This window comes from Leopardus geoffroyi, chromosome D2 (assembly GCF_018350155.1).
Source record: "Leopardus geoffroyi isolate Oge1 chromosome D2, O.geoffroyi_Oge1_pat1.0, whole genome shotgun sequence".
In the NCBI taxonomy this organism is placed as follows: Eukaryota; Metazoa; Chordata; class Mammalia; order Carnivora; family Felidae; genus Leopardus; species Leopardus geoffroyi.
Window position 1 is genome coordinate 83,796,198 of NC_059334.1, and position 21,841 is coordinate 83,818,038.

At 56.6% G+C, this 21,841-nt stretch overlaps 1 protein-coding gene across 6 annotated transcripts in view; it reads left to right on the forward strand.

Annotated features, from left to right (window-relative positions):
- Positions 1–21,841, forward strand: part of PTPRE (protein tyrosine phosphatase receptor type E) — a 164,295-nt gene that overhangs the window by 116,114 nt on the left and 26,340 nt on the right. For 5 of the 6 annotated variants that reach the window (XM_045439239.1, XM_045439238.1, XM_045439237.1 and 2 more), the window contains 6 exons: positions 2,727–2,845; positions 9,199–9,298; positions 9,587–9,660; positions 11,558–11,694; positions 17,633–17,723; positions 21,365–21,441. In XM_045439239.1, the coding sequence (XP_045295195.1) occupies positions 2,734–2,845; positions 9,199–9,298; positions 9,587–9,660; positions 11,558–11,694; positions 17,633–17,723; positions 21,365–21,441 (591 nt within the window). In that variant the 5' untranslated portion in view covers positions 2,727–2,733. Of the gene's footprint in view, positions 1–2,726; positions 2,846–9,198; positions 9,299–9,340; positions 9,510–9,586; positions 9,661–11,557; positions 11,695–17,632; positions 17,724–21,364; positions 21,442–21,841 lie in introns of those variants that run through there. The other variant, XM_045439241.1, reaches the window with a different exon arrangement.

The window sequence follows — 21,841 nt, forward strand, 5'->3', positions numbered from 1 at the left end:
AACTCACCTTCCTTCCTTGGCACTGTGGACACTCATCTCCGGACAGGGGGTCCAAGGGGATGCTCTGTTTCCACTCTTCCTTCCAGCTCCACAAATCTGCGTTGGGGCAGGACCGGCATCGTATTTAGTTTCACAGCTCCGGGACCCGACAGTCAGCCTGCTCCAGAGCGGCCCAGCAGAGTATTAAAAAAGCATCAAGTGGAATAAGAAAACAATGCTAACCAAACTGATAGCTGGCTGACTTTTGATAAGAATAAACACAAAAGCTGCTTTGTTGGAAACTGTTTTGATGATCTCTGTTCTGAGACGCAACGTGTTGTATGCCCACAGTACTTAACATGCAGTAGGTTCAATACAAGTCCTTAAAATTCACCACGGGTTTAAACTAATTCGAGGACTATTTTGTGCCGATTCGTGTCTGTGCTTATTGGTAGCTTGCACAAACCCTCCGAGGGTGAATCGCCGGGGACAAGAAAGTTGTCATTGGCTTGGCAATAGAAATATCGCAATAAAGGGACTCAAGGGGGTTTGAATTCTACAAAGTCTAGTGCCCTCTGCTGGCCACAGCGGGCAAATCACCTGCTGCTCCAGGGGCCACTACCCATCCCCCTGGGTGTCTGATGGGTGATGAGATGGCCTTTGTCGGCCTGAAAGTGTCAACTTTCTCTTAGGTCATTGAGCATTTGGAGAGGAGGGTCTTGAATGAATGCATATAATAAGACAAATGCTTCAACTAGGAAGTGTGCATTTCTGAGTTGTATTAAACCGGTTAATACTTCCTAATCACTTACTCTGCAGTGTATTCAACTGTGTAAAAGTGTCGTTCAAGAACAGGTTCTGTCTGGTGCGGCCTATGCAGAGCTGACCGTCAGGGCTTGAGAGCTTTTGTCTGGGGTGGTCCTGGGTTCCATTCACGCCTCTTCCGTCCCCTCTGCCCCCGCTTCGGGCCTGTTCCTGAGTCCTGGAGGGTTGTCGTGGGGCAGTGTCCACAGGAAGGGCCCAGCACTGGTGGGTGCTCACGGGATACAAGCTATTGTGTGTGTGCGCGCGTGTGTGTGTAGCTCACTTTAACAATCTAAAACGTATTTGGGAAATAAACAAGAGGAAAGAGGTTGGAAGCATTGATTGTGGCCATCATGGTTGCTCTAGGATAATTGTCTGCTCAGAATGGTTCCATTTCAGCAGTGGTGATTGCTGAAATGCGATTAGACTTTTTGCGCTCATTCAAGCGTCTCCTCTAATTACAAGGAACCGGTGTTTCTGGGCCTCGGTCCATCCATGTGCCCCGGGGAGGCTTTTTGCGGGAAAGTGCCGTCTGAGGGGACAGGCACCCCAGGGGACCACGGAGGGGGGCGTCAGGAGGGAGGGAGCCCACACTCGCGGTCACCACCAGATCTCACTGGGCACAGACAGCCGCACGCCTTGCCCTGAGGTGACTCTCCCGTACCCCCGAGAGGTCCTTGCCGCATTTTCCGAGGACCTAAGGTATTTTGGCAAAATTGGAGCACCAGGCAGGGACCCGTGGTGGCCCTGCAGGTCTCCTGGGTGAAAGATTGCTTTTTCCCGTGTTGAGCCACGTGGCAACCCGGGTTTGCTCCCTGCATGTCCCCACCCACCCGGTAAAGACTTCCCTCCATTCCCAAGAGGCTCCTCCGAGATGAGCTAACTAAAGGCGGCCCCTCCTGGGCAGGGAGGGAGCCTCCCTGCGCCTCACCTGGGAGCACAGACAGGAGGACAGTCAGGGGCAAGGCCTTCACCCCAGAGCCACGCGGGAAGTTCCGGAGAACAGGCCAAGTGCGAGGCTCAGAAGAACACTGACTAGGCCGGCCTGCCCATCTCTAATCTCGTGGTTGACTCCTCAGGACGGGAGGACTTGGCTAGACTTTGAAAGGCTCATCGGGCTCCAGAGTATGGGACACATGGGCCCGGGGCCTGCCCTCCCCCCGGCCCCAAGGCTCAGGTGGGAGGCAGTGAGGGTCGGCACTCAGAACAAGGGCCGGTGGTGTGGGTTGTGGCCAGGGGGACAGCAGAGGTGGACCCTGTGCGGGTGGGCTGGACCCCCAACCCCCTGCCCCTGGCCCTGTGACCACACGCCGGGTAGCCTAACTCCTGAGCCCGAGATTGTTCCCCAGGGGCTGCTCTTCCCTGGGCTCTCATGATGCAAATGGAAATGCTTCACCTGTGTCACAGCGGACACGAGAGAATGTTCCCACGTTCCCCAAATGTTGAACAAATCATTGCCGTGTGGCAATTTATTCTTTCAAGTTTCTTTATTTTGAGGGGGTCGGAGAGGGAGAGGGAGGGAGTGCAGAGAGAGCGGGGAGGGGCAGAGAGAGAGGGAGACACAGAATCCGAAGCAGGCTCCAGGCTCCGAGCTGTCAGTGCAGAGCCCGACGCGGGGCTCGAACTCACGAACCGAGAGATCGTGACCTGAGCCAGAATCAAGAACCAGAGCCACCCAGGTGCCCTGACCGTGCGACGACCTAGAAGCAACGGGTCAAGGGCCTCGCTGAGTGTCCGTGAGGCTGCCGCTCAGAATCTTAGATCTTGTTTGTGTGCTCAGGGTTTTTCCTCTCCCGGTTCCTCCACATCCTTGTTTGCCTCCCCTCCCCCCCCCCACCGCCCTGTTTTACGTGAGGTTCCCTCCTGGGCTGGGGCAGGGGGGAGGAGGGGCAGCCCCAGGCGCATGGCGGGGAGCCCTCTGAGCCTGTCCCTGCTTCCTACAGGTTCGCCATGGAGCCCTTCTGTCTGCTCCTCCTGGCAGGTGTTAGCCTGCCTTTCGCCAAGGCTCTCAAGGGCAACGAGACCACCCCAGCCGAGAGCAACGTGACCTCTACCACCGCAGGTGAGGACCCAGCTGCCTGCCGCTCACCTGCCCTTGCCATCCCCCACCCTCCTGGTAGGGTCTCAAGACCGTGATGACCCCGCTGGGGGAGGAGAAGGAGCATTGAACACGGAACGCCTCTCAAAAGCAGGCTGGCCGCACGAGCCAGTTGTTGGGAATTTGACCAGAACAAAGCTTAGCATTCGGGGGGCGGCAAACACAACCCCGTGCTCAGAGTTGGTATCGGCTTCGGCGGGAAGCGGGAGAGCAGGGGTTCACAGCCCCGACCCCGCCGTGGGGAGCCGATTCAAGCAATCCTCAACAAATGTGGACGTGGACGAGTGCCTAGGGGATAGTGAGGCACTGACATGGCAGTTGATCCAGTCAAGAAATCAGTGTGAGTCCTTTCAGGCATGATGTTGGTACCTTGGCTGGAGTCACGTTTTTAAAAGAAGAGTCCACGAGTGTCTAGAGATGCCTGTTGAAGTCCTTCTGAGGGAAGCAGCCCTCCCTCGGGGAGCCGCTTGAGAAAGAGCCCCTGGGGAGCAGGAGGTAGGCGGGGCCATAGGCCAACCCAGCCACTTGGGGGTCACCGCTCCATGCTCCTGCCTCAGTGGAAGAAGCCAGACACGAGACCACGTGTTGTGTGATCTCCCTTGATAGGAAATGCCCGGAATAGTCGGGGTTGACGGAGGAGAAGGTACCTAAACGCTTGGCCGGGCTGGTGGGGGCGGGGGGGCGGGGGGTGGCAAAGGCCAGGTGACCTCAGGTGGACGGGAAGATTCTAAAACTGGATTGTGGTGGCAGTGGCACAGCTAGGAATTAACTAAAAATCATTGGATCTTCTGCTTCAAACGGGTGGGTTCTATGGAATGTAGATTTGGCGTCACGGAGTTGAACTAAAGGCCGTGCGAAGCTGACGGGAAGGGGAGGAGAAGCGGCAGAGAGAGCAGGGGCTCTTGAATCACGTGACCCTTGTTCGGCTCCCGCTGACCCGGCCAGGTGACCTGGAGTAAGTTCCTGAACCTCTTTGGGCCTCAGTATCCCCATCTGTGAGTCGGAGGTAATAACAGTGCCTCCTTTTGGCAACACTGTGAGCGTTAACGAGACCGCCGAGCTGGGTACAGAGGCTCGTCCACGTGGGCCGCTGCTGTGGGCGGCTGGACAACGTGTCGGGGGAGGCCCGTCACCCCTCCAGTCACTTACAGCCCGGAAACGCAGCCTTTCAATGTCCCTTGATATCTCTTTCTTGGATGTGTGCCCAACTGATGAGTTCAGGGTCCCCAAGGACTAGGCCCGGACTCCCTGGGCAACCCCACACGCCTCCCTGGGAGACCAGAGGCCGTCTGTGGCTGCCAGCTCTGTCCCCTGGCCGGCTGAGTAGGAGCCTGTAACCAGCAAGGCCTGGTCCCTTGAGTCTGTATCACGGCCTGTTGCCAGTCCCTACACGCCTGCCCTGTCCCTTCCCTGTCCATCCCCCAAGACTCCCAGGCATAAAACTCAAGGCATCTCGGATAAGGTATTACTTGGTGTATCGGTTAGTGTTCTCCAGAGAAACAGAATCAGTAAGACATGTGCTTATACTTTCATTTATATCTGTATCTGTATGTATGTCTGTACTTATATTTATTATAAGGAACAGGGTCACAGGACTGTTAGGGTTGTTGAGTCCAAAATCCGCAGGGCCAGGGAGCCGGTTTGAGCTCGAAGGCTGGCAGGCTGCCGCTGCAGAACCGGAAAGAGTGATGTCCCAGTTGGAAGGCAGTGAGGGAGGAAGGATTCCCTGTTACTCACAAAAGGCCCAGCCTTTTTGGTCTCTGCAGGCCTTCGACTGATTGGGGGAGGCCCACCCACAGTGGAGCGTGGGGAGGCGTGTAATCTTTTCAGAGACTACCAATCTAAATGCTGAATCTCATCCTAACAGCACCCTCATAGAAACACCCAGAACAGCAGCGTTTGACCACGTATCTGAAACCCCGTGGCTCAGCTAGGTTGACATTCAGCATCACACTTGATTATCACAAGGCGCTGGGTAAACAAAAATTACCAACTTCCTTCCAGAAGAAAAAGCTTGAGTGAGATCATTAGAAGTGCCCCATTAGAGGGGCGCCTGGGTGGCGCAGTCGGTTAAGCGTCCGACTTCAGCCAGGTCACGATCTCGCGGTCCGGGAGTTCGAGCCCCGCGTCAGGCTCTGGGCTGATGGCTCAGAGCCTGGAGCCTGTTTCCGATTCTGTGTCTCCCTCTCTCTCTGCCCCTCCCCCGTTCATGCTCTGTCTCTCTCTGTCCCAAAAATAAATAAACGTTAAAAAAAAAAAAAAATTAAAAAAAAAAAAAAAAAAAAAAAGAAGTGCCCCATTAGAGTGAGATCATTAGAAGTCCCTGGGATCAGGGACTCAACCCCCATGCAGCTCAAGGGCCTTACGTGATTTTCTGAGCCCAGACCCATGACCTACAAATGCACCCTTGGCCCCCAAGAGAAGGGCGAAGTAGGGCTCAAGTCACTGGTGCAAGACCCCAGAGAGGACGGCCGGAGCAGCCCTGTCCTCACATTGCCAGCCGGAGAAATCCAGAACTGCAAAAAAGGGAAGACAGGAGCCCCTAGCAGATAGAAGCTGCATTTGTTATTGTCCTCATGTACGTTTTTCACATTTTTTAAAATATTTATTTGTTTTTGAGAAAGAGAGAGACACACACAGAGGGCAAGCGGGGGAGGGGCAGAGAGAGAGGAAGACACAGAATCCCAAGCAGGCTCCAGGCTCCGAGCTGCCAGCACAGAGCCCCGTGCGGGGCTCAAACTCACAAACCGCGAGATCATGACCTGAGCCGAAGTTGGATGCTTCACCAGCTGAGCCACCCAGGTGCCCCGTGTCACTGTCCTCATCTCAAGCAGGACCCCTGGGTGCTGGGTCCCTGGTGCTGTTCCACAGCCTGGGACCCTGCAGACCTGCCCCGAGGACAGTGTGTCCCGATTCTACCGGGCAGAGCATCGTTTGCCCCAAAGCGGAGAAGCCAGAAGAGAGCTGCGTGGGCGTTTCTGCAGCTGGCACCCAGGGCACCGTCAGGGTGACTCAGCCTCTCCCCTGGGCCTCTTCGCTTCGCTTGGAAAGAAAACGGTTGGCCAGTAAGGTGGCTGTGGGTGTCAGGCGCTCCTTTCGGGGACAGGGAAGCGACCTCGTGCCCCTGAGAACAGATGTGTCCCTCACGGCTTGTTACAGTTTCTGCCCGGGGCTTCACGGCTTTGGCAGTGGCTGCTGGTCACACAACCAGGAGGCAAGTCCACGCTGGCTCCAGTTCAAGGTCTCGGTGACAGCAGGTGGACGGGCTCCATTGGCCTAGAATTCCAGACGGGAGCCTGACCCGCGGGAAGTGCCCTTTGGAACTTTGTTCCCTGAAAGAAGGATCATCTGGCGGGGTCACAGCACATTGCCACAATGTGCCAATAACCGGAAGCCCTGTTTGTTCCTTGAACAAAATGTATCAAATAATCATCAAGAGACATTCCTTTGCGCAGGAGTTGAAGGTAAATACTCACAAACAGTGCAATTAAATGCTGTTGTCCGTATTACAGGAAGGCTTCCTAAAAATTAATAAGAAAAAGACAGCCCAGTAGGAAAGTGGCGAAGCGAGCATATATGACCAAGCAACGTGCAAATATCCAGTTGATTGTCTTATTAATCACGAAATGATGCTTTGCTCTGTAGAAAGTAGGGAAAGGCAGGTTGCAGTGGTATTATTTTATTTAGCTGTTTGGCAAAATTTAAAAGGATTGCTCACAGCCAGGGGGGATCCGCTCCATCATCCAGTCTAGGTAAGCGCGGACGCTGGAAACTTTGCAGGGGGCAACTTGGCAGTTTCTCTGACGACTTAATGTGTGTGCCCACTGACGCACAAAGTGTCCTTCTGGAGCTTTCTACGGAAGCACTTTTAAGATACCCAGAGAGAAAGATACACGATGTAAAATCGTAAGTAACAGGAAAAAAAAAAAAAAAAAAAAAAAAAGGCTGGAAAGAACCTAAATGTCCGTCGAAATCTCGGGTTGTTCAGAAAGTGGAAGTCTAAGCAGCTGTTAAGCAGGATGAAGAGGCTGGCGCGTGCTGACCCAGAGGCTCGCCAAGACAGACGACCGCGCGAGAAGGCCGAGCCACAGAGCTGGCCCCATAGAGGACGGCGTCCGTTTTTGTTGCTGTTGCTGTGTTTTCACACTCCACTTGGCCCAGGGGACAACGGCCCAGCCCGCAGAGCTTTTTTTCTGGACCATTTTGTTTTACAAAATGGCATTTAGGTTGAATTACTTATCAGAATTTAAAAATCAGATAAGTTTTACAATAGCTACGAGTTTCTTCTTTTTGGCAAGCCCAGAGAACTGGTCGGTGTGGGGGGCCCACCTTCGGCTTGACCTCAGTGGGGCCGCTCCTGCAGACGGGGCACGGACTCCCCAGTTCTCCCAGCCCCGCCAGGCCTGCCGGCCCCTGAGTGATCTTACCTGTTCTCTGCCCCCTCCCCCCCCCACCCCCACACCCCGAGAACAGAGGCAGCTGCTGACATTTGTCCCTGGGGGCTGCCGATTCTGCCCATGCACACAGCCCTGCGCTGGGGCCTCGGGTCATTCAGCCCGGTCCTCAAGAGCACGCTGTGGAGAGCCCACATCTGTAACTGTAGCCTCTGAGCCTGGAGGCTGGACCCTGGAGCCTCCCGATGAGGCCCCCCAGAGATGGGCTGTCTGTGGCCCAGGTGCCCGTCAAGGCTGCAGGTAGTGCCCACACCCTCAGCCAGGTGCAGCCAGCCCTCGGACCCGCACGCTAGCCACTCGGTCACTGCCAAGATGGACGCTGGCCTGGGGCAGCCGAGATCTGTGCAAATGCAGAAGTGGGGGGCGAGAGAAGGGCACCCGCCTGTGCCCTGTGGTTGCATTTGGTAGGGCAGGGATGGACCCCAGTCGGGGAGTGGAACACCCGGGTCCCCGCCGCCCCCCGGGGTCAGGCATCTCCCCATCAGCCGGGCTTGAGTTTGCTGCAAGGGCCTGGCAGAGCAGGGCGGGGCCTCCGTGGGTGGGCGAGTGTGGAAGCCCCACCCTCCCGCCGGGTCAGCTCCCCAGGGGAGCTCTGCAGCAGGTAGGGCCAAGGGAGAGGGACTGGGGCACACACTCTCAGAGGCTCTGCCTGGTGTCGCCCTGGCTTTGCCCTACGACTTGACTTGGGAGGTCCCTGGCCAGATGGGAGAGGCATTGGCTCAGCCTGGAAGAAGGGCGTCTTGTTTGGCCAGGCTTCTGGCATCCGGGACCACCTCATCACAGACCACGTGTCTCTCAGTCAGTGCACCTCTACATCAGACGGTCACTCGAATCAGTAAAAACTGGCATTTATTAGAAATACGTGCCTTGGCCACTGACGGGTGCCAGAGCCAGTGTGAGGCCCCGGAGGGGGGAGTTGCTTACAACCTGGATGGGGGTGGGGAGGGACCTTTAGGATACACGAGGACGGGGTGCCAGGGGAGGGAAGCTGCAGGACCGCGGTGCCCCCACTGGGCTCAGCTATGGGAGGACACAAAGCTATGGGAGGACCATTGTTGTCTTTGAGGAACGTCCACTGACTCAGAGGGAAGGCGGTCGCCCCCAGGGTCTGTTCATTCCGAGAGAGTAGGGTCTGTGCTTGGAGGTATACGGAGACTCTCTGGGATCCACAGAAGGGGAGCCAAGCGGGCTTCCTGGAGGAGGGGGCATTCGAGATCTCCCTGGGAGTGGGGACATTTTGGTGAGTGGGAGTCTGGGGAGGCAGGGGCTAAGTCAGAACAGCCAGCCTGTTAGAGCCCCCTCAGAATCTGGGCTTACTGGGCAGGTCCTGGGCAGCCCAAGGCAGCTGCCCCTGGTCCAGGGATGTGGGTCCTTCTGAATGAGGAAAGTCAGCCTGGACCCGTAGGATCGGGAGCTCGAAGCTTCAGGGGACCTGGTCGTGGCCTGGCCACAGACCTCCACCCAGCCCACGGGCCAGGCTGCACCCCCATTGCCCTGAGCTCCTGCCTGGCCCTGGCAGCTCCCCACGCTGTCCCCAGAACAGCAGGGCATCTGACCCTCCACCCTCTTCCACCTCCCTGGTGCCCCGGACCCCGGGGAAACAGGTTCCTTGAGGGGGGCGGGGAGCTCCCTGTCGCGCCTTCACTGCCCCTCAGCCCTCACCAGGGTCAAAGTCACCGGCCCCTCAGCTCACGCTCTGTCCCCCGTGTCTCATCTCATCAGTGGTGAGAGCACAAGGCACCGGGCGGTGGCCTGCTTTGCCGACGGGGAAGCGTGGTCTGGTGCTGGGGCTCCTTCCTCGCCCAAACCCCCTTTTCCCCTTCGTCTGAGTCCCATCGTGATGGGGACCGGCTCTGCCCGCAGGCCCTCCGGACCCCCGCGCGTCCCAGCCCCTGCTGGCCTGGCTGCTGCTGCCTCTGCTGCTGTTAGTCGTCTCCCTCCTCCTCGCCGCCTACTTCTTCAGGTAGGAGTGTCCCCGGGGCGCGGGCGGACTTGCCCCGACCAGCTCTGATGAGGAAATGATCTCCTCCAGGCCGCACTGCGGGTGTGGGCCCAGGCAGAGGGCGGCAGGGCTGGGGACCGGAGGGGCCGGGGACGAGCGGGGCTGGCGACCCGGGGCCGGCGTGGCAGGGTCCAGCCATGAGCGGCAGGAAAAGCTTCTCCAGGCTCACCTGGTGGGTATCCTTGCGCAAGAGCCCCGCGTCCCGGGGACCTTCCCTGTGCCCGAGGCTAACCAGTCTGTGTCTCGAAGGTTCAGGAAGCAGAGGAAAGCCGTGGTCAGCGCCAATGACAAGAAGGTGCCCAACGGAATCCTGGAAGAACAAGGTACCCTGCAGGGCCGGGGGGGCGGCGGCGGTGGGGGGGGCTGCCGGGAGGGTTTGCTGGGGGCTGTCGTCCGCCTCTTATTTGCAACATTAAATCCCTTCGCTTTTGAGACTTGGGTCTCCCTTTACCTGGTGTAATGCTGGCGTTTGCGATAGTAGAATTTTACCGTTTCAAAACTTTTCTCCTTTCCCTCGGCTATGAAACAGACATTGGAGACTTTCCGTTTGTGGCTTTGTTGGAAACGCTGTTCACATCCTGTCCTGTTGACAGGGTTTTGACGTGTGACAGTTTTCAGGAAGCCCTTTAAAATCACCCTAGGATGAGACAGCCTGGTTCGTGCTCTAAAGGGCTCCCCTGAAATTCGCACCGTTTTCGGATCTTGACGCTGGAAGAGAGCTGATCCGCCAATGGGTGAGGCAGGGATGGTCCCCGTGGAGGGCATTCCCAGCCTTGTCTTTCGGGCTCTGGGCTCGGTTCCGTGCCTCGATGCTACTTACAAGGCACACTGTTTCTTTTGCCCACAAGTGCAGGTGGCTGAGAAAGTTCTGTGAGGCAGAGACTTTCAGAATGATTGGTTCACACCAGTGACTGTAACTTCCTCTAGTCAGCTTGCTACCTAATAGTTCCATGGTTTGGGGGAGCAAACATACTGTCAGCCTTCAAACAGAATTGCAGAATCGACCCCCAGATAATGAAAAAGAACGTCAGCCCCAAAAGACCTAGCAAGGGGCTGGAGGGCAGTCCTGGGGTGCTGGCGGGACCTGAGCGTCACCGAGAACCTCGTTCGGTGCTGCTGTGGCCTGTGGGCGCCTCCTTCCTGCCCCAGCTCGCTCCCTGCACGTTTCAACAGCCCTGAAAGGGAGAGAAGAAGGTGTGGCTGGCGAGGCCCAGAGGCCCAGCCAGACTCACTCTGACGCGTCTGCTCTCAGAGGAATGAGCCCTGCGAGGAGTTCTTGGCTGGGCTTCAGAAAGGCTCTGCAGGTGGGGACAGGCCCTTTGCAGGAGTGACAGCAGAGTGTTCATGTGGACTTTGTCAAGAGTATCAGTCACGTTGCAGGAAAAGAAGCCCCTGCCAGCAATCTCTCCTTTTGTCTCACTCTGAGTTGATGGAAGGATCTCTCCTGAGGCCCGTCCTCGTTGTCAGTGCCTCCCTGCCCACTCCCCGCAAAGCAGGGATGGTTTCTCTCTCTCTTTCTCTCTCTCCTTTTTAAACATTTATTTATTTGGGGGGAGAGGGGCAGAGAGAGAGGGAGACCCAGAATCCGAAGCAGGCTCCAGGCTCTGAGCCGTCAGCACAGAGCCCGACGCGGGGCTCGAACCCACAAACCGCGGGATCATGACGTGAGTCGAAGTCAGATGCTTAACTGACTGAGCCACCCAGGAGCCCCCAGGAGGGTTTCTCTTACTACTTCTGGAGCTTGTGGTGTTTCAGCGAGCAGTCTATTTGTCACAAGGAAGACAGGGCTGAGGGAGACGCATATCCTAACCGATTCCCTGTCTTTCCCACCTGAACCAAAGTTACTCTTCCGTATTGATTAGCGTGCAATCGTTTCTCCCTATTTCAAGCCTGGAAAAGTGAGTTGGAGTGTGAGAGTGCCCGGATCCTAGGGGGAGGGAGCGGGGGCTGGGGGCTGAGCTGGAAGATGAGGTGACTGTGGTTGGTGAGAGCAGGTCACACCGGCCAGAGGGACGCCCCTCTGGTGTGGATGTTATCGCAGGGGGCAGAGCTCTGCGCTCAGCTGCGCGGGGCCCCGCTCGGCCCCAGCTACGTGGTCAGACAGCACTGTCCACCCTCTGGCTGTGTCATTCCTCCGGGGTGCCGTCGGTCCGTCCGGTTCGTGAGTCAGCCATCCGGAAACCTGGCTGAGCGGCCCCCATGTGTCTTCTGGTCCCACAGAGCAGCAAAGAGTGATGCTCCTCAGCAGGTCCCCCTCGGGGCCCAAGAAGTACTTCCCCATCCCCGTGGCTCACCTGGAGGAGGAGATCCGCGTCCGGTCGGCAGATGACTGCAAGCGCTTTCGGGAGGAGTTCAACGTGAGTTTGGAGGTTCCTTGCTGTTCTTGTCGTGGGGTCGGGGCCTGGGAAACGCGGCGCCGCATTTCAGGGCACATCGTCCCAAAGACCGCATACACTCACGTGGGTCGCCACACCGTCCCAGAGGGGTTTCTGGACGCCTGGCTTCTCCTGCGAGGTCCACGCACGCCCCTCGTTGCTCATTCGTAAGAGGAGACGGTCGAGCGAGAGGCTCCCGAAGGCCCCTTCCAGCGCAGACACTCTGAGTGCCGCGTCCCAAAATCTAGCGTGTTAGGGACACGGCGTTCTCCCTGATGTGGAAGACCAGGGCCCGAGCGGGCGGCAGGGTGACAGTTCTGTGTGGAAAGCGGTGGACCCCCCCCCCCCCCCCCCGCCACCTTCTGACGGGCCTCGGACACCTCGTGCGTCTCATGGGTGAAGGAAACGTCCCTCTTGCGAACCACCCTCGTGGTGTGACTTAAACAGCCATGGGGCCGCTTGAGGGGCCACGGGCTTTGGTTCGACCTGTGCCCCAGCCTCTCCTGGGCATCACCCAGCTACTGCCGTTCCGGGCGAATCGCCTCTGCGGACCCGGCAACGGCAGCAGCCAATTAGCACGGCCTTAACCAACTGTGACGGTCCCCACGGGAGCAAGCCGATCCCCCCAGCTCTCCACAAAAACCACGAAGGTGCGTCCGTGACGCCTCGCCTCGTGCGATTCGAGTTTTCGTCAATGTCCTGTGAATTGTGACTCTGTTGGCTAGACAGAGATTTCGGGGGTGGGGGGAGGGAGAGAGGGAGGCCCATGGGGGGGGGCAGGTAAGAGAGACACCGGGGACACTCATCTGGGGTCTAGCCGTTCCGTGTTTACCCCTGACCACGTTCCTCGTGAGCTCTGTGCACCTTGCTCACGTCACACGCAGCCGTGTCCTCAGTGTTGAGCCCCAAAGAGAGGCCGGTGACGCTGACCGCGCCTTGCTTAGCCTGCTGCCCCCCCCCCCCTCCCCGGGCCCTGGCACAGGGGCCAACGTCTGGGCAGCCCGCCTCCACCGTCTAAGAGCGGCTCTGGGCAACGGGCCGCATAACCAGTGGCGTGTGGGGTAGCTATTTAATCCAGAGACGGCACTCCAGCAGATGCGTGGCTTTTCGCACGGAAGCATCCCGCGAGGGCACGGGAGGTGACGGAGTGTTGCCTCGGTACTTTGCTTATTTTTTGAACATGAGCCTCGCCCGCCTTTGCCTTGCTTCCCTTTGTTTCCAAATGTGTCTTCTATTTTGGGGAAATTAGGTCATCTTGAAAGACAGCTCGACACAGGATTGTTTTGCAATCTGTCAGCCTGGAGAGAGAAGTTCATTCTCCGTGTTCACAGTAACGACCCAAGTTGGCAGCGGTGTGACTTTGTCCCCTCCTGTCTTGTCCTGTTTCCCCACGTGCTTGTGTTTCCCCGCGTGGACGTGGGGGTCGGCCTTCTGCCGGCAGGAGGACCGTGAGTCAGACGCAGCCGGCTCCACTGAGATCTCTAAAGTGAGGGCGACTCCAACGCAGCAGGGCTGGAAGTAGGGCCAGGCAGGCGACGCACCTGCCCCAAGCATGAGCAGCTCAGTCGGGAGAAATAGTATTTCAATTATTCAAAAATATCAAAAAATTTTTGTGTTGTTTGTTTATTTGTTTTGAGACACAGAGAGAGTGGGGAAGGGGCAGAGAGAAAAGGAGACAGAGACAGAGACAGAGAGAGAGAGAGAGAGAGAATCCCAGCCAGGCTCTGTGCTGTCCGCACAGAGCCCGACACGGGGCTCAAACTCACGAACTGCGAGATCGTGACCTGAGCCTGAGTCGGATACTTAACCAACTGAGCCACCCAGTCGCCCCCAAAATATCAAAATTAATGCAGGCAATCCATGCCGAACGAAATAGTAAATGAAGACAAGATCATTCCGACTGAGTTCTCCCGCGGTCCCAGGCTCCACCATGAGTTGTCACCCCACCGTCACCCATCCTGGCATTATATAAAGGTTTGGTGTTTTCGACATCATGCCTCAATTTTGAATTTAAAAATTTTTTCAATGTTGCATTTGGATATTATTTTACCTCGATTCCTGGGTTTATGGTGCCACTTCAGATTTTGCCCCGAAGCAAGTACGTCACCCTTCCTGCCCTGCCCTGCCCTGCCCAGCTGCCCACTGGAGGCCTCCGGGCAGTGAAGGATGAGTAGATCTGCAGAGGGAAGGAGGATCTGGTTCCGGCGCTGGGGGACCCGGGACAAGCTGCTTGTAGTCTCTGAACCCCAGTTTGTTGTGAGAGCTGGCCCTGTCTTTTTTGTTTGTTTTATTTTTGAGAGAGAGAATGAGAGACAGAGCACGGGCAGGGGAGGGGCAGGGAGAGAGGGAGACACAGAATCTGAAGCAGGCTCCAGGGTCCGAGCTGTCAGCATGGAGCCTGACACGGGGCTTGAACCCACGGTCCGTGAGATCATGACCTGAGCCGAAGTCGGACGCTTCACTGACTAAGCGACCCATGCGCTCCTCAGCTGGCTGTGTCTCAAGCCGTGTTTGTGTGGCTTCTGTCTCCTAAGCGCCTTGGAGACTTCCAGGACCCGCCCACTCTTGGCTCTGTGATGACCCCGCTTGCGTTAGACAGCTGTTCCCCTCTTCCTCCTCCTCGCCTGATGTCCTGAGTTCCAGTCCCAGAGACGATGAAAGGGACGGACGAGTCTCAAAACGAGTTTGGACGTTTGTGTATTGCCGACCCAGAGCATCCGTGAGCTGAAGGAGTTTGGCCCTGGGTCACTTCGGTGGCATGGTCGAGGCGTGAATGCTGGCCGGCCTGCCTCTTACCAGCCTGGGGCGCTTGCTTGGTCCATTGATTCCACCTCTGCCTGCCTCGGATTGCTCGCCTGTACCAGAAGGACGCTGCCTGTCCCCGTAGGATTGTCAGAACATGTAAGAGGCAGATGTGTGCCCAGCTTCGCCCAGTGTCTGCACGAGAGGCGTCTGGGGCTGCCATGCTTTTTAGGATGACTCCTGGGGACATCCAGTCTCACAGTCTCTGCCCGCCATGATAGAGTGCCATCCCAGCAGAGGCTCTCCCAGGCCCCCCAGTGAAACCCCGGCCAGTGAGTGCCATTCAGGGCAGGAACACCCCCTCCCCAGACAGAGTCTGTCCAGCTCAGGGGCCCTGCCCCAGCCCTAGCATGCGTGTTGTAGAAAGGCGCAGGGGAGGCGTGAGCCAGAACCGACCCTTGGAGCATGCTGGACCAGCCCACACCCGGCTGCTCTCTGTTCTTCTCATTGGCTACCACCTGCCCAGCACTGCAGAGCAGGGAGGAAGGGGCAGGGACATGACCTGTGGCTCCCGTGTGTGTTCACGGAGATGAAATCCCACCTCCAGAAGCAAGCACACCAGCCGACCCTGTTCGGCCAATTTATGTAATCGCACATTCAATCGCCAGGTATGTATTGACCGATCACTACCTGCACGGCTCCCGCTCAGTGCTGTGGGGGTGACCTGGTCGCGGCAGAGCCCTCCCCGGGTGCTGCCCCATTTCCCCTGTGCCCAATGAGCAGCTCGGAGATTCGAGTCTGCAGGCAGATTGACAGCGGGACAAAGTGAGGGGTGTCAGTCATTCTGTGCGCTTGGAGACGGAGATACGCCTTCTACACAGAGCATCTGGCCTCACCCCAAGTGGCCCCCCGCACAGCCCAAAAAGCTGGTATCGCCACCCCAATGTCATATCCCGGGTCTCAGGCCACTGCGGGGGGTGGGGCAGAGCTGGGTCCCCCCTCGACACCTAACCCTCCAACCTCCCCACATACCTCACCGTAGCCACCCCACCTTCCGAGGAAGAGGGAGGTTTCTTGGGTTCTTTTCTTCTTTTTCAATTAATCATTTGCATAGATTTTAATTTTTAGAGCCGTTTTAGGTTTAGGGAAAGATTGGGCATAGAGCACAGCGTTCCCCCTTAGCCCATAGTATCCCAAATCAACAGTGTCCCGTGTTCACGCCCTACGTGTGTTCCAAATGAGAACTGATGTTGACTCGTTGTCACTAACTGACCGACGTCCAGAGCTGGGGTTCCAGTGTGGTACATTGTGTGGGTTCAGACAAACGCGTGACATCATGCGCCCACCATTACGGTATTATACCTCGTTTTTATTCTCAAGGGTGAGGACAAAAAAGCTTTCGAGTATAGAAAGAGAGAAGTGTGTAGAATGTTGCCACAGATTCTCTGTTTAGGTTAGGTCCAGAAAATCAGTGTCAAGACAGCTTTGATAAGAACCAGGAATTTTGAGGGGCGCCTCGGTGGCTCAGTCCGTTGAGCGTCCGACTTCGGCTCAGGTTGTGATCTCATCGCTTGTGGGTTCAAGCCCCGCGTCGGCCTCTGTGCTGACAGCTCAGAGCCTGGAGCCCGCTTCGGATTCTGTGTCTCCCTCTCTCTCTGCCCCGCTCCTGCTCATGCTCTGTCTCCCTCTATCTCTCAAAATAAATAAACATTAACAAAAAAAAAAAAAGAGAGAGAGAGAGAACCAGGAATTTTGGGTAGAGAAGGCATTGATCCCAAGGCACCCACCAGGCTCTCTGCCTGTGGCCGTCCAGTTTGGTGAACTGAAAACAAAAGAAAGAGTTCACTGGCTGGCAGGGGCTCAGTCTGTGATGGCGAAGCCGCCCGCCCCAGAAGAGGGAGGCTCTGGGCACCTGTGGGCGGTGAGTCCGGCCCTCGTGACTCATGGTGTGAATAAGCCTAGGGCCACGCAGCACTTGTGAGGTCTGCCCCCATCTTCCGGGGCTTCACACTTGAAGAAGGGGAGTCTTGGTGGCCAGCTCCAGGCCAGACTGAAGGTCTCCCCCGGTGCCTGCCGCTTGCTAGCCAGGTGAACCTGGACAAATCTCCAGCAGCCTTGGGGGCCAGTTTCCTCATCTGGAAAACGGATGAATCTAGTGTCCTCTTGTAATAGGTTGAGCTATGGCCCGGGGCAGGTGACCCGCTTCTCCTCCAGTGCCTGGCACATCTCAGCGGCTTGGTAAATATTGACACTCGTTCCTCGAATTCCAGTGTCCCCTCCCCAGTCCAGTCAACGTGGAGGTTAACGTTGAAGGCCGTGATCTGGGGGTTCAAAAGGCTCTTTCCCACAGTGCACTGCACGGGGCTTGCCTACGTGCGGAGGGCGTCCCAGCAGCCAGCGAATGCGGGGGGACGACTAGAATCAGTAGAAGTCAGGGAGCCCAGGGTCAGCCGGGTTCGTGTCCGCGGAGCCACACGTCAGTCACAGGGTGCTAGCTAGCGTCTCACGCCTCGGGGTCCTCATCCGAGGCGGCAGGGGGTTAGGGCAGAGTTCCTGAAGCCAGGTGCGCACACAGGACCCCTGGGGATCTTGTGCTGATCCAGGCTGGGGCTGGGGTCCGCGCTTCCCACAAGAGGCCAGCTGGACCTTACCCGCTGGCCCGCGAGCGCGCGGCCTCTCAAGCAGGAGGCCCACATCTAAGCTCCTCGAACATCCTCTGCCCATCCCCGAGCCCAGCCCCACGGGCACAGCTGGCCTCCGCAGCCCCTCCGCAAGGTGCCCTTGCTCTGCCCTCTCCTGCTCCAGAGTTCTCCTGTGCTCAGTCTGTAAGTATCCGTGGAGTCCCTGCTCCGGGGCAGGACGTGTGGCTCCCAGGGCTTTGGTGACAGTGCACAGACAAGTCCCCTCCTTCATGCAGCTGAGGGCCCAACGGTGGGGTCGTCACCACGTCCACAGCTCGCTTGGCCCGCTGGCGAGAGCGCCCTGAGGGCAGGCGGGCCTGTGTCTTCCTCACGCGTCTGCCCGGCCCCTGGCACAGCCCGCCGGGCAGGGAGGGCAGTGGACTGCATGTAGTTTGCTCGGCCGGGGTTTCCTTGATTCCTGTGCCCGTTAGCGAAGTGGACGTAAACGCCGTGTTCGGATTCATCACGTTTAGTGCTAACTGTGTATTTTCTTCTAGTCGTTGCCATCCGGACACATACAAGGAACTTTTGAACTGGCCAATAAAGAAGAAAATAGAGAAAAAAACAGATATCCCAACATCCTTCCCAGTAAGACTTTACTTTTTTTGCATGATTGGTAGCGTGTGGGGTAAACTTAACATTCCTTTGTAGCTCCTGGGGACTGTGCCTGTCCGGGCAGCATAACAGTCCCGGGACTCGGGGACGAGGGCCCGGGCCAGCACCACTGCTTAGCGCTTGTCCAGGGAGGTCTAGGTGGCCGTCTCCCACAGCGGGCTCAGGCCACCTCTGTTGTCGTGGGTCTGGCCACCAAGCCTGCGCTCGATGTTGAGACCTGGGCTGCCCAGGGGCCCAGGGGAGTGCCCCCCGCACAGGCTGGCGGGGGCCTGCTCCTGGGCCCAGTCCTGAGCCGCAGTCTTGTGCTGCCAGTGGCCCTGGGCATCTCCGCATCTCAGACTCAGTGCTCTCGGCCACCAGCCGTGGGTCCTCCAGACCAGGGGCAGAAATGACAGAATGAGAAATGTGCAGAGATTTGGCAGCTTTGTGGGAGGGCTTAGCAACGCCAGCAGCTAAACGGGGCCATGGGCTGCGGGGTGTGGGGTCCAGGGAGGCCGTCGGGCTAGATAGCTGACAGATCTGTCCAGGGATGTGGCTGGACAGGCTTCGCCCCGGGGGTGCCTTTCACAGCCCACCTTGGTGCCAGGCCAAACCTGAATGTTCCAAGCTGTCAGCTGGCCAAGGAGGGTTGCAGTATTCTTCGTTCAGCTGGACCCCTCTTGTGGGCTTTGCCCATCAGGCTAACAGAAAGGCAGCCAGGAAGGGTTTAAATCCTGAGCCCCAGGCCAGAGAACCTCCCCGTTCTCAGACAGAGCCTCCGTGGAAGCAAGGGAGCCAGCCTGTGCAGTGGGCCTCAGTCCACTTGGTTGCATTTTTAGGATTGGAATTAAGTCCGTCTCTTCAGAGGCACAAGAAGCTGTGGTCTGCCCAATTTGTGTGGTCTCTGGACTCTTAGCACTTAATAGAAATAATTCTTTTGCACTTTACAAACATAGGATTGACACCTCTTTTTTTTTTTTTTTCCCCAAAGGCCCCTATAAGACTATGATCCAACTACGATGAGAAATTAACCAAATAGTCTTTTGGCTAAAACATATTTGCGTAGGCAGCCAAGGGAGCCGCAAGGAGATGGGACACGGAGCTGTGCAGTGAGGAGGGGCTTGGGCCAGGGTTAGTCTCTGGACACGCAGTGGGGGTCCAATCGGGAGGGCTTGCCGCGGGATCTGGGGTGGGTTATCAGAGAAGGAGGGAGACAAGCCGCTTGGTTGGAGCAACTCGAGGGAAAGGAGAACCGTGGGGGGAGGCTTGGGATCTTTGGAATATTTTGTGTCAAATAAAAATCGGGATATTTGCAAATTAGTATTATTATCTACTATTAGTTTGACTAATTAGCTTCGTTAATTAATTTAATTTATGCATTGACTTACTGAATGTATCTGTTGAGGACCTACCTACCCAGCCCCAGCACTTTTCTAGGGTCCTGCCCCCATTTGCCTCTTACTCACTAAAACCCTTATTTAAAATTCTTTGAAAGTTAGTTTATTTATTTTGAGAGAGAGAGAGAGAGAACGAGAGAGAGCGAGAGAGTGCTCGTGAGTGAGCGGGGGAGGGGCAGAGAGAAAGAGAGAGAAAGAATCCCAAGCAGACAGTACAGAGCCTGATGTGGAGGTCAATCTCACAAACTGTGAGATCATGACCTGAGCTGAAATCAAGAGTCTGCTGGTTAACCGACTGAGCCACTCAGGCACCCCTAAATTTACTAGATTTTTAAGAAACCCCTCGACCCAGGCATGGAAATGGCTCTAGGGAGCTTGGATGACAGAGAACAAGATGCCTGGCGTGTCCATGAGGCTGGGCTTCGGAAAAGCTTGGTGACTGGTAGGGAGACAGCATCCTCTACTCTGGAAAAAAAAAAAAAAAAAAAAAAAAACAGCAACAGCCAATAATTTCAAAATATAATGTTTTGCGAGTGAAGTGTGACTTTCAGAATAAAAAGACAGGAAGCTCTCCGAAACTGCAAGATTCTAAATCTAACCAGAAGGCTATTTTCTACCCTCGGCTTTCTATAGCTGTTCTCAAAGCGTAAACGGTTCCAAATCATTTTCAACTGGCTTTACACATGCTCAGCCGGAGCCGTATCTGCTTTAGGGCTGTCAGCCCCTGAGCAGGAGGGTGTCGTAGAGGAGGCCATCGGGCTGTACGTTTGGGGTTTGACACCCTGGCTGCCCCATACGAGCCAGGACTTTCCCTGAAAGCCTCAGTGGCCTCTGCTTGCTGGGGGCAGGATAGATCGGGCCCAGCGATACCGTGTCTAGTCAACAGGTGTCTGAGGTCAGCAGCGCCTTCCAAGAATGCGGAAGACAACAGCTCCTTTGCCGCAGACCCACCCCGCAAACACACACGTCTCAGTTAGTTTCAGACCTGTGGGGACAAGCAGGGGGTAAAGCAGGACAAAGCAGGACGATAGAGCGCGGTAAAGACATACGGAGTGCTCACTCTGTCCCAAGCCCCGTGCCCGGGGTGGTGTGAACCACCCCGGGAGCAGCTTTGACTCTTGACCCTGGCCCTGGGCTCGGTCTGGTCATCCATCCTCAGTATTTCCGCCGGCTGTTGTGCAGCTAGAAATAGGAGACCCAGGCCCGGGGCCATGACACTTTGAAGGGCCCATGACACCATCTGATTTCCTTTAAAATCAGAAAAACAGAAACAAAAACAACACCATAATCCAGTCTGGTTACGGTAAGCTTTATACTAACTAAGAACCCAGTTGTAAAATAAAGTGTTTACTTTTTTCTTTTATGGAGGAAGGGGCCCACGAAGGCGGGAGTGACAAGGACCCACCAAGGTCACAGTGGGGGCCCTGGTTGAAACTTCCCCAAATGTGTGCGCGCACACACACGCACACACACTCCACAAACACATGCACGCCAGACCCACGCACACAGAGAAGACACAGACCGCACCCCCACCTACCACACACACCTGCACACCACCCGCCCCCACACGGAGGAAGCACACGTCACACACCCACACAGAGCTCTCTGTGGTCAGCCCCCTCGCTAGAGAGTTGCTTGTACAGCAGGCCAGAATCTTCCAGGCAGGTGGCCCGCCAGGCCCAGCTCAGGTCAGCGTGAGTTCCGCCCACCTTCCAGCCCTAGGGCCGACTGGAAGGGTGGGGATCGGGGTGTGGAGTCGGCTCGTCCCTTCCCTGGAAAGCCCGGGAGCGCGGACCCCAGCCCTTCCGTCCGGGGCTCTCCTCAGTGTGCAAGGGCCTTGTTCACACGGGGGCCCAGCTGGGGTTTCGGAGAATATGGTGATCTCACTGCGGGGCCCCAGCACGTCCTGCTGTTCTGTTTCTGTGTGAGGCCCAGCAGCCCCCACTCCTGGACGCTGAAATTCATGCCTCTGCTGTCAGCCCACAGGTCTTACCGGACACCTGGCTAGGGCCGGGCACTGTCCTCAGTGCTGAGACGCAGTGCTCATTCAGCGACACAGGTGTATTCCCATCCTCATGACACAGAGGGTCTCATGAGGACATTGAAAAGGACGCGTCCTCTGTCCCGGTGATCACCACGCAAGTCAGGTGCCGTGTTTAATGCTGTAGATGGAAGAAACGTATGGCAGGTGTGATTTCCTTATCCTGATATCATGGTTTTTTGTTTTCTTCTAAACAGATGATCATTCCAGGGTGATTCTGAGCCAAGTGGATGGAGCCCCCTGTTCAGACTATATTAATGCTTCGTACATAGACGTAAGTCTGCCGTTTTCCTGTCCCCGGCCCGGCCCGATGCACACACCTGCACCATTTGGGGACTCAGTGTGAATCGTGACTTTCCTCTCTGGGGCCGGGTCACAACCTTCCTGGGCGGCTTGGCCACAGCACAGAGAGCACAGAGTCGCCCGGGGCTTTTGAATTAGCGTCTGTCCGGGGATTCATTTTCAAGAAACAGATAAGCACAAGGATGTTTGTTACAGCATTCGTTCCGTTACTGACCAAATAGGACAAGAGGGATCAGTTAAACAAACTATGGTAAAACCATAATGCAATGGATTAAGAATTCATTTTAATTGGGGCGCCCGGGCGGCTCAGTCGGTTAAGCACCCGAATTCGGCTCCAGTCATGATGTAACAGTTCGTGAGTTCGAGCCCCG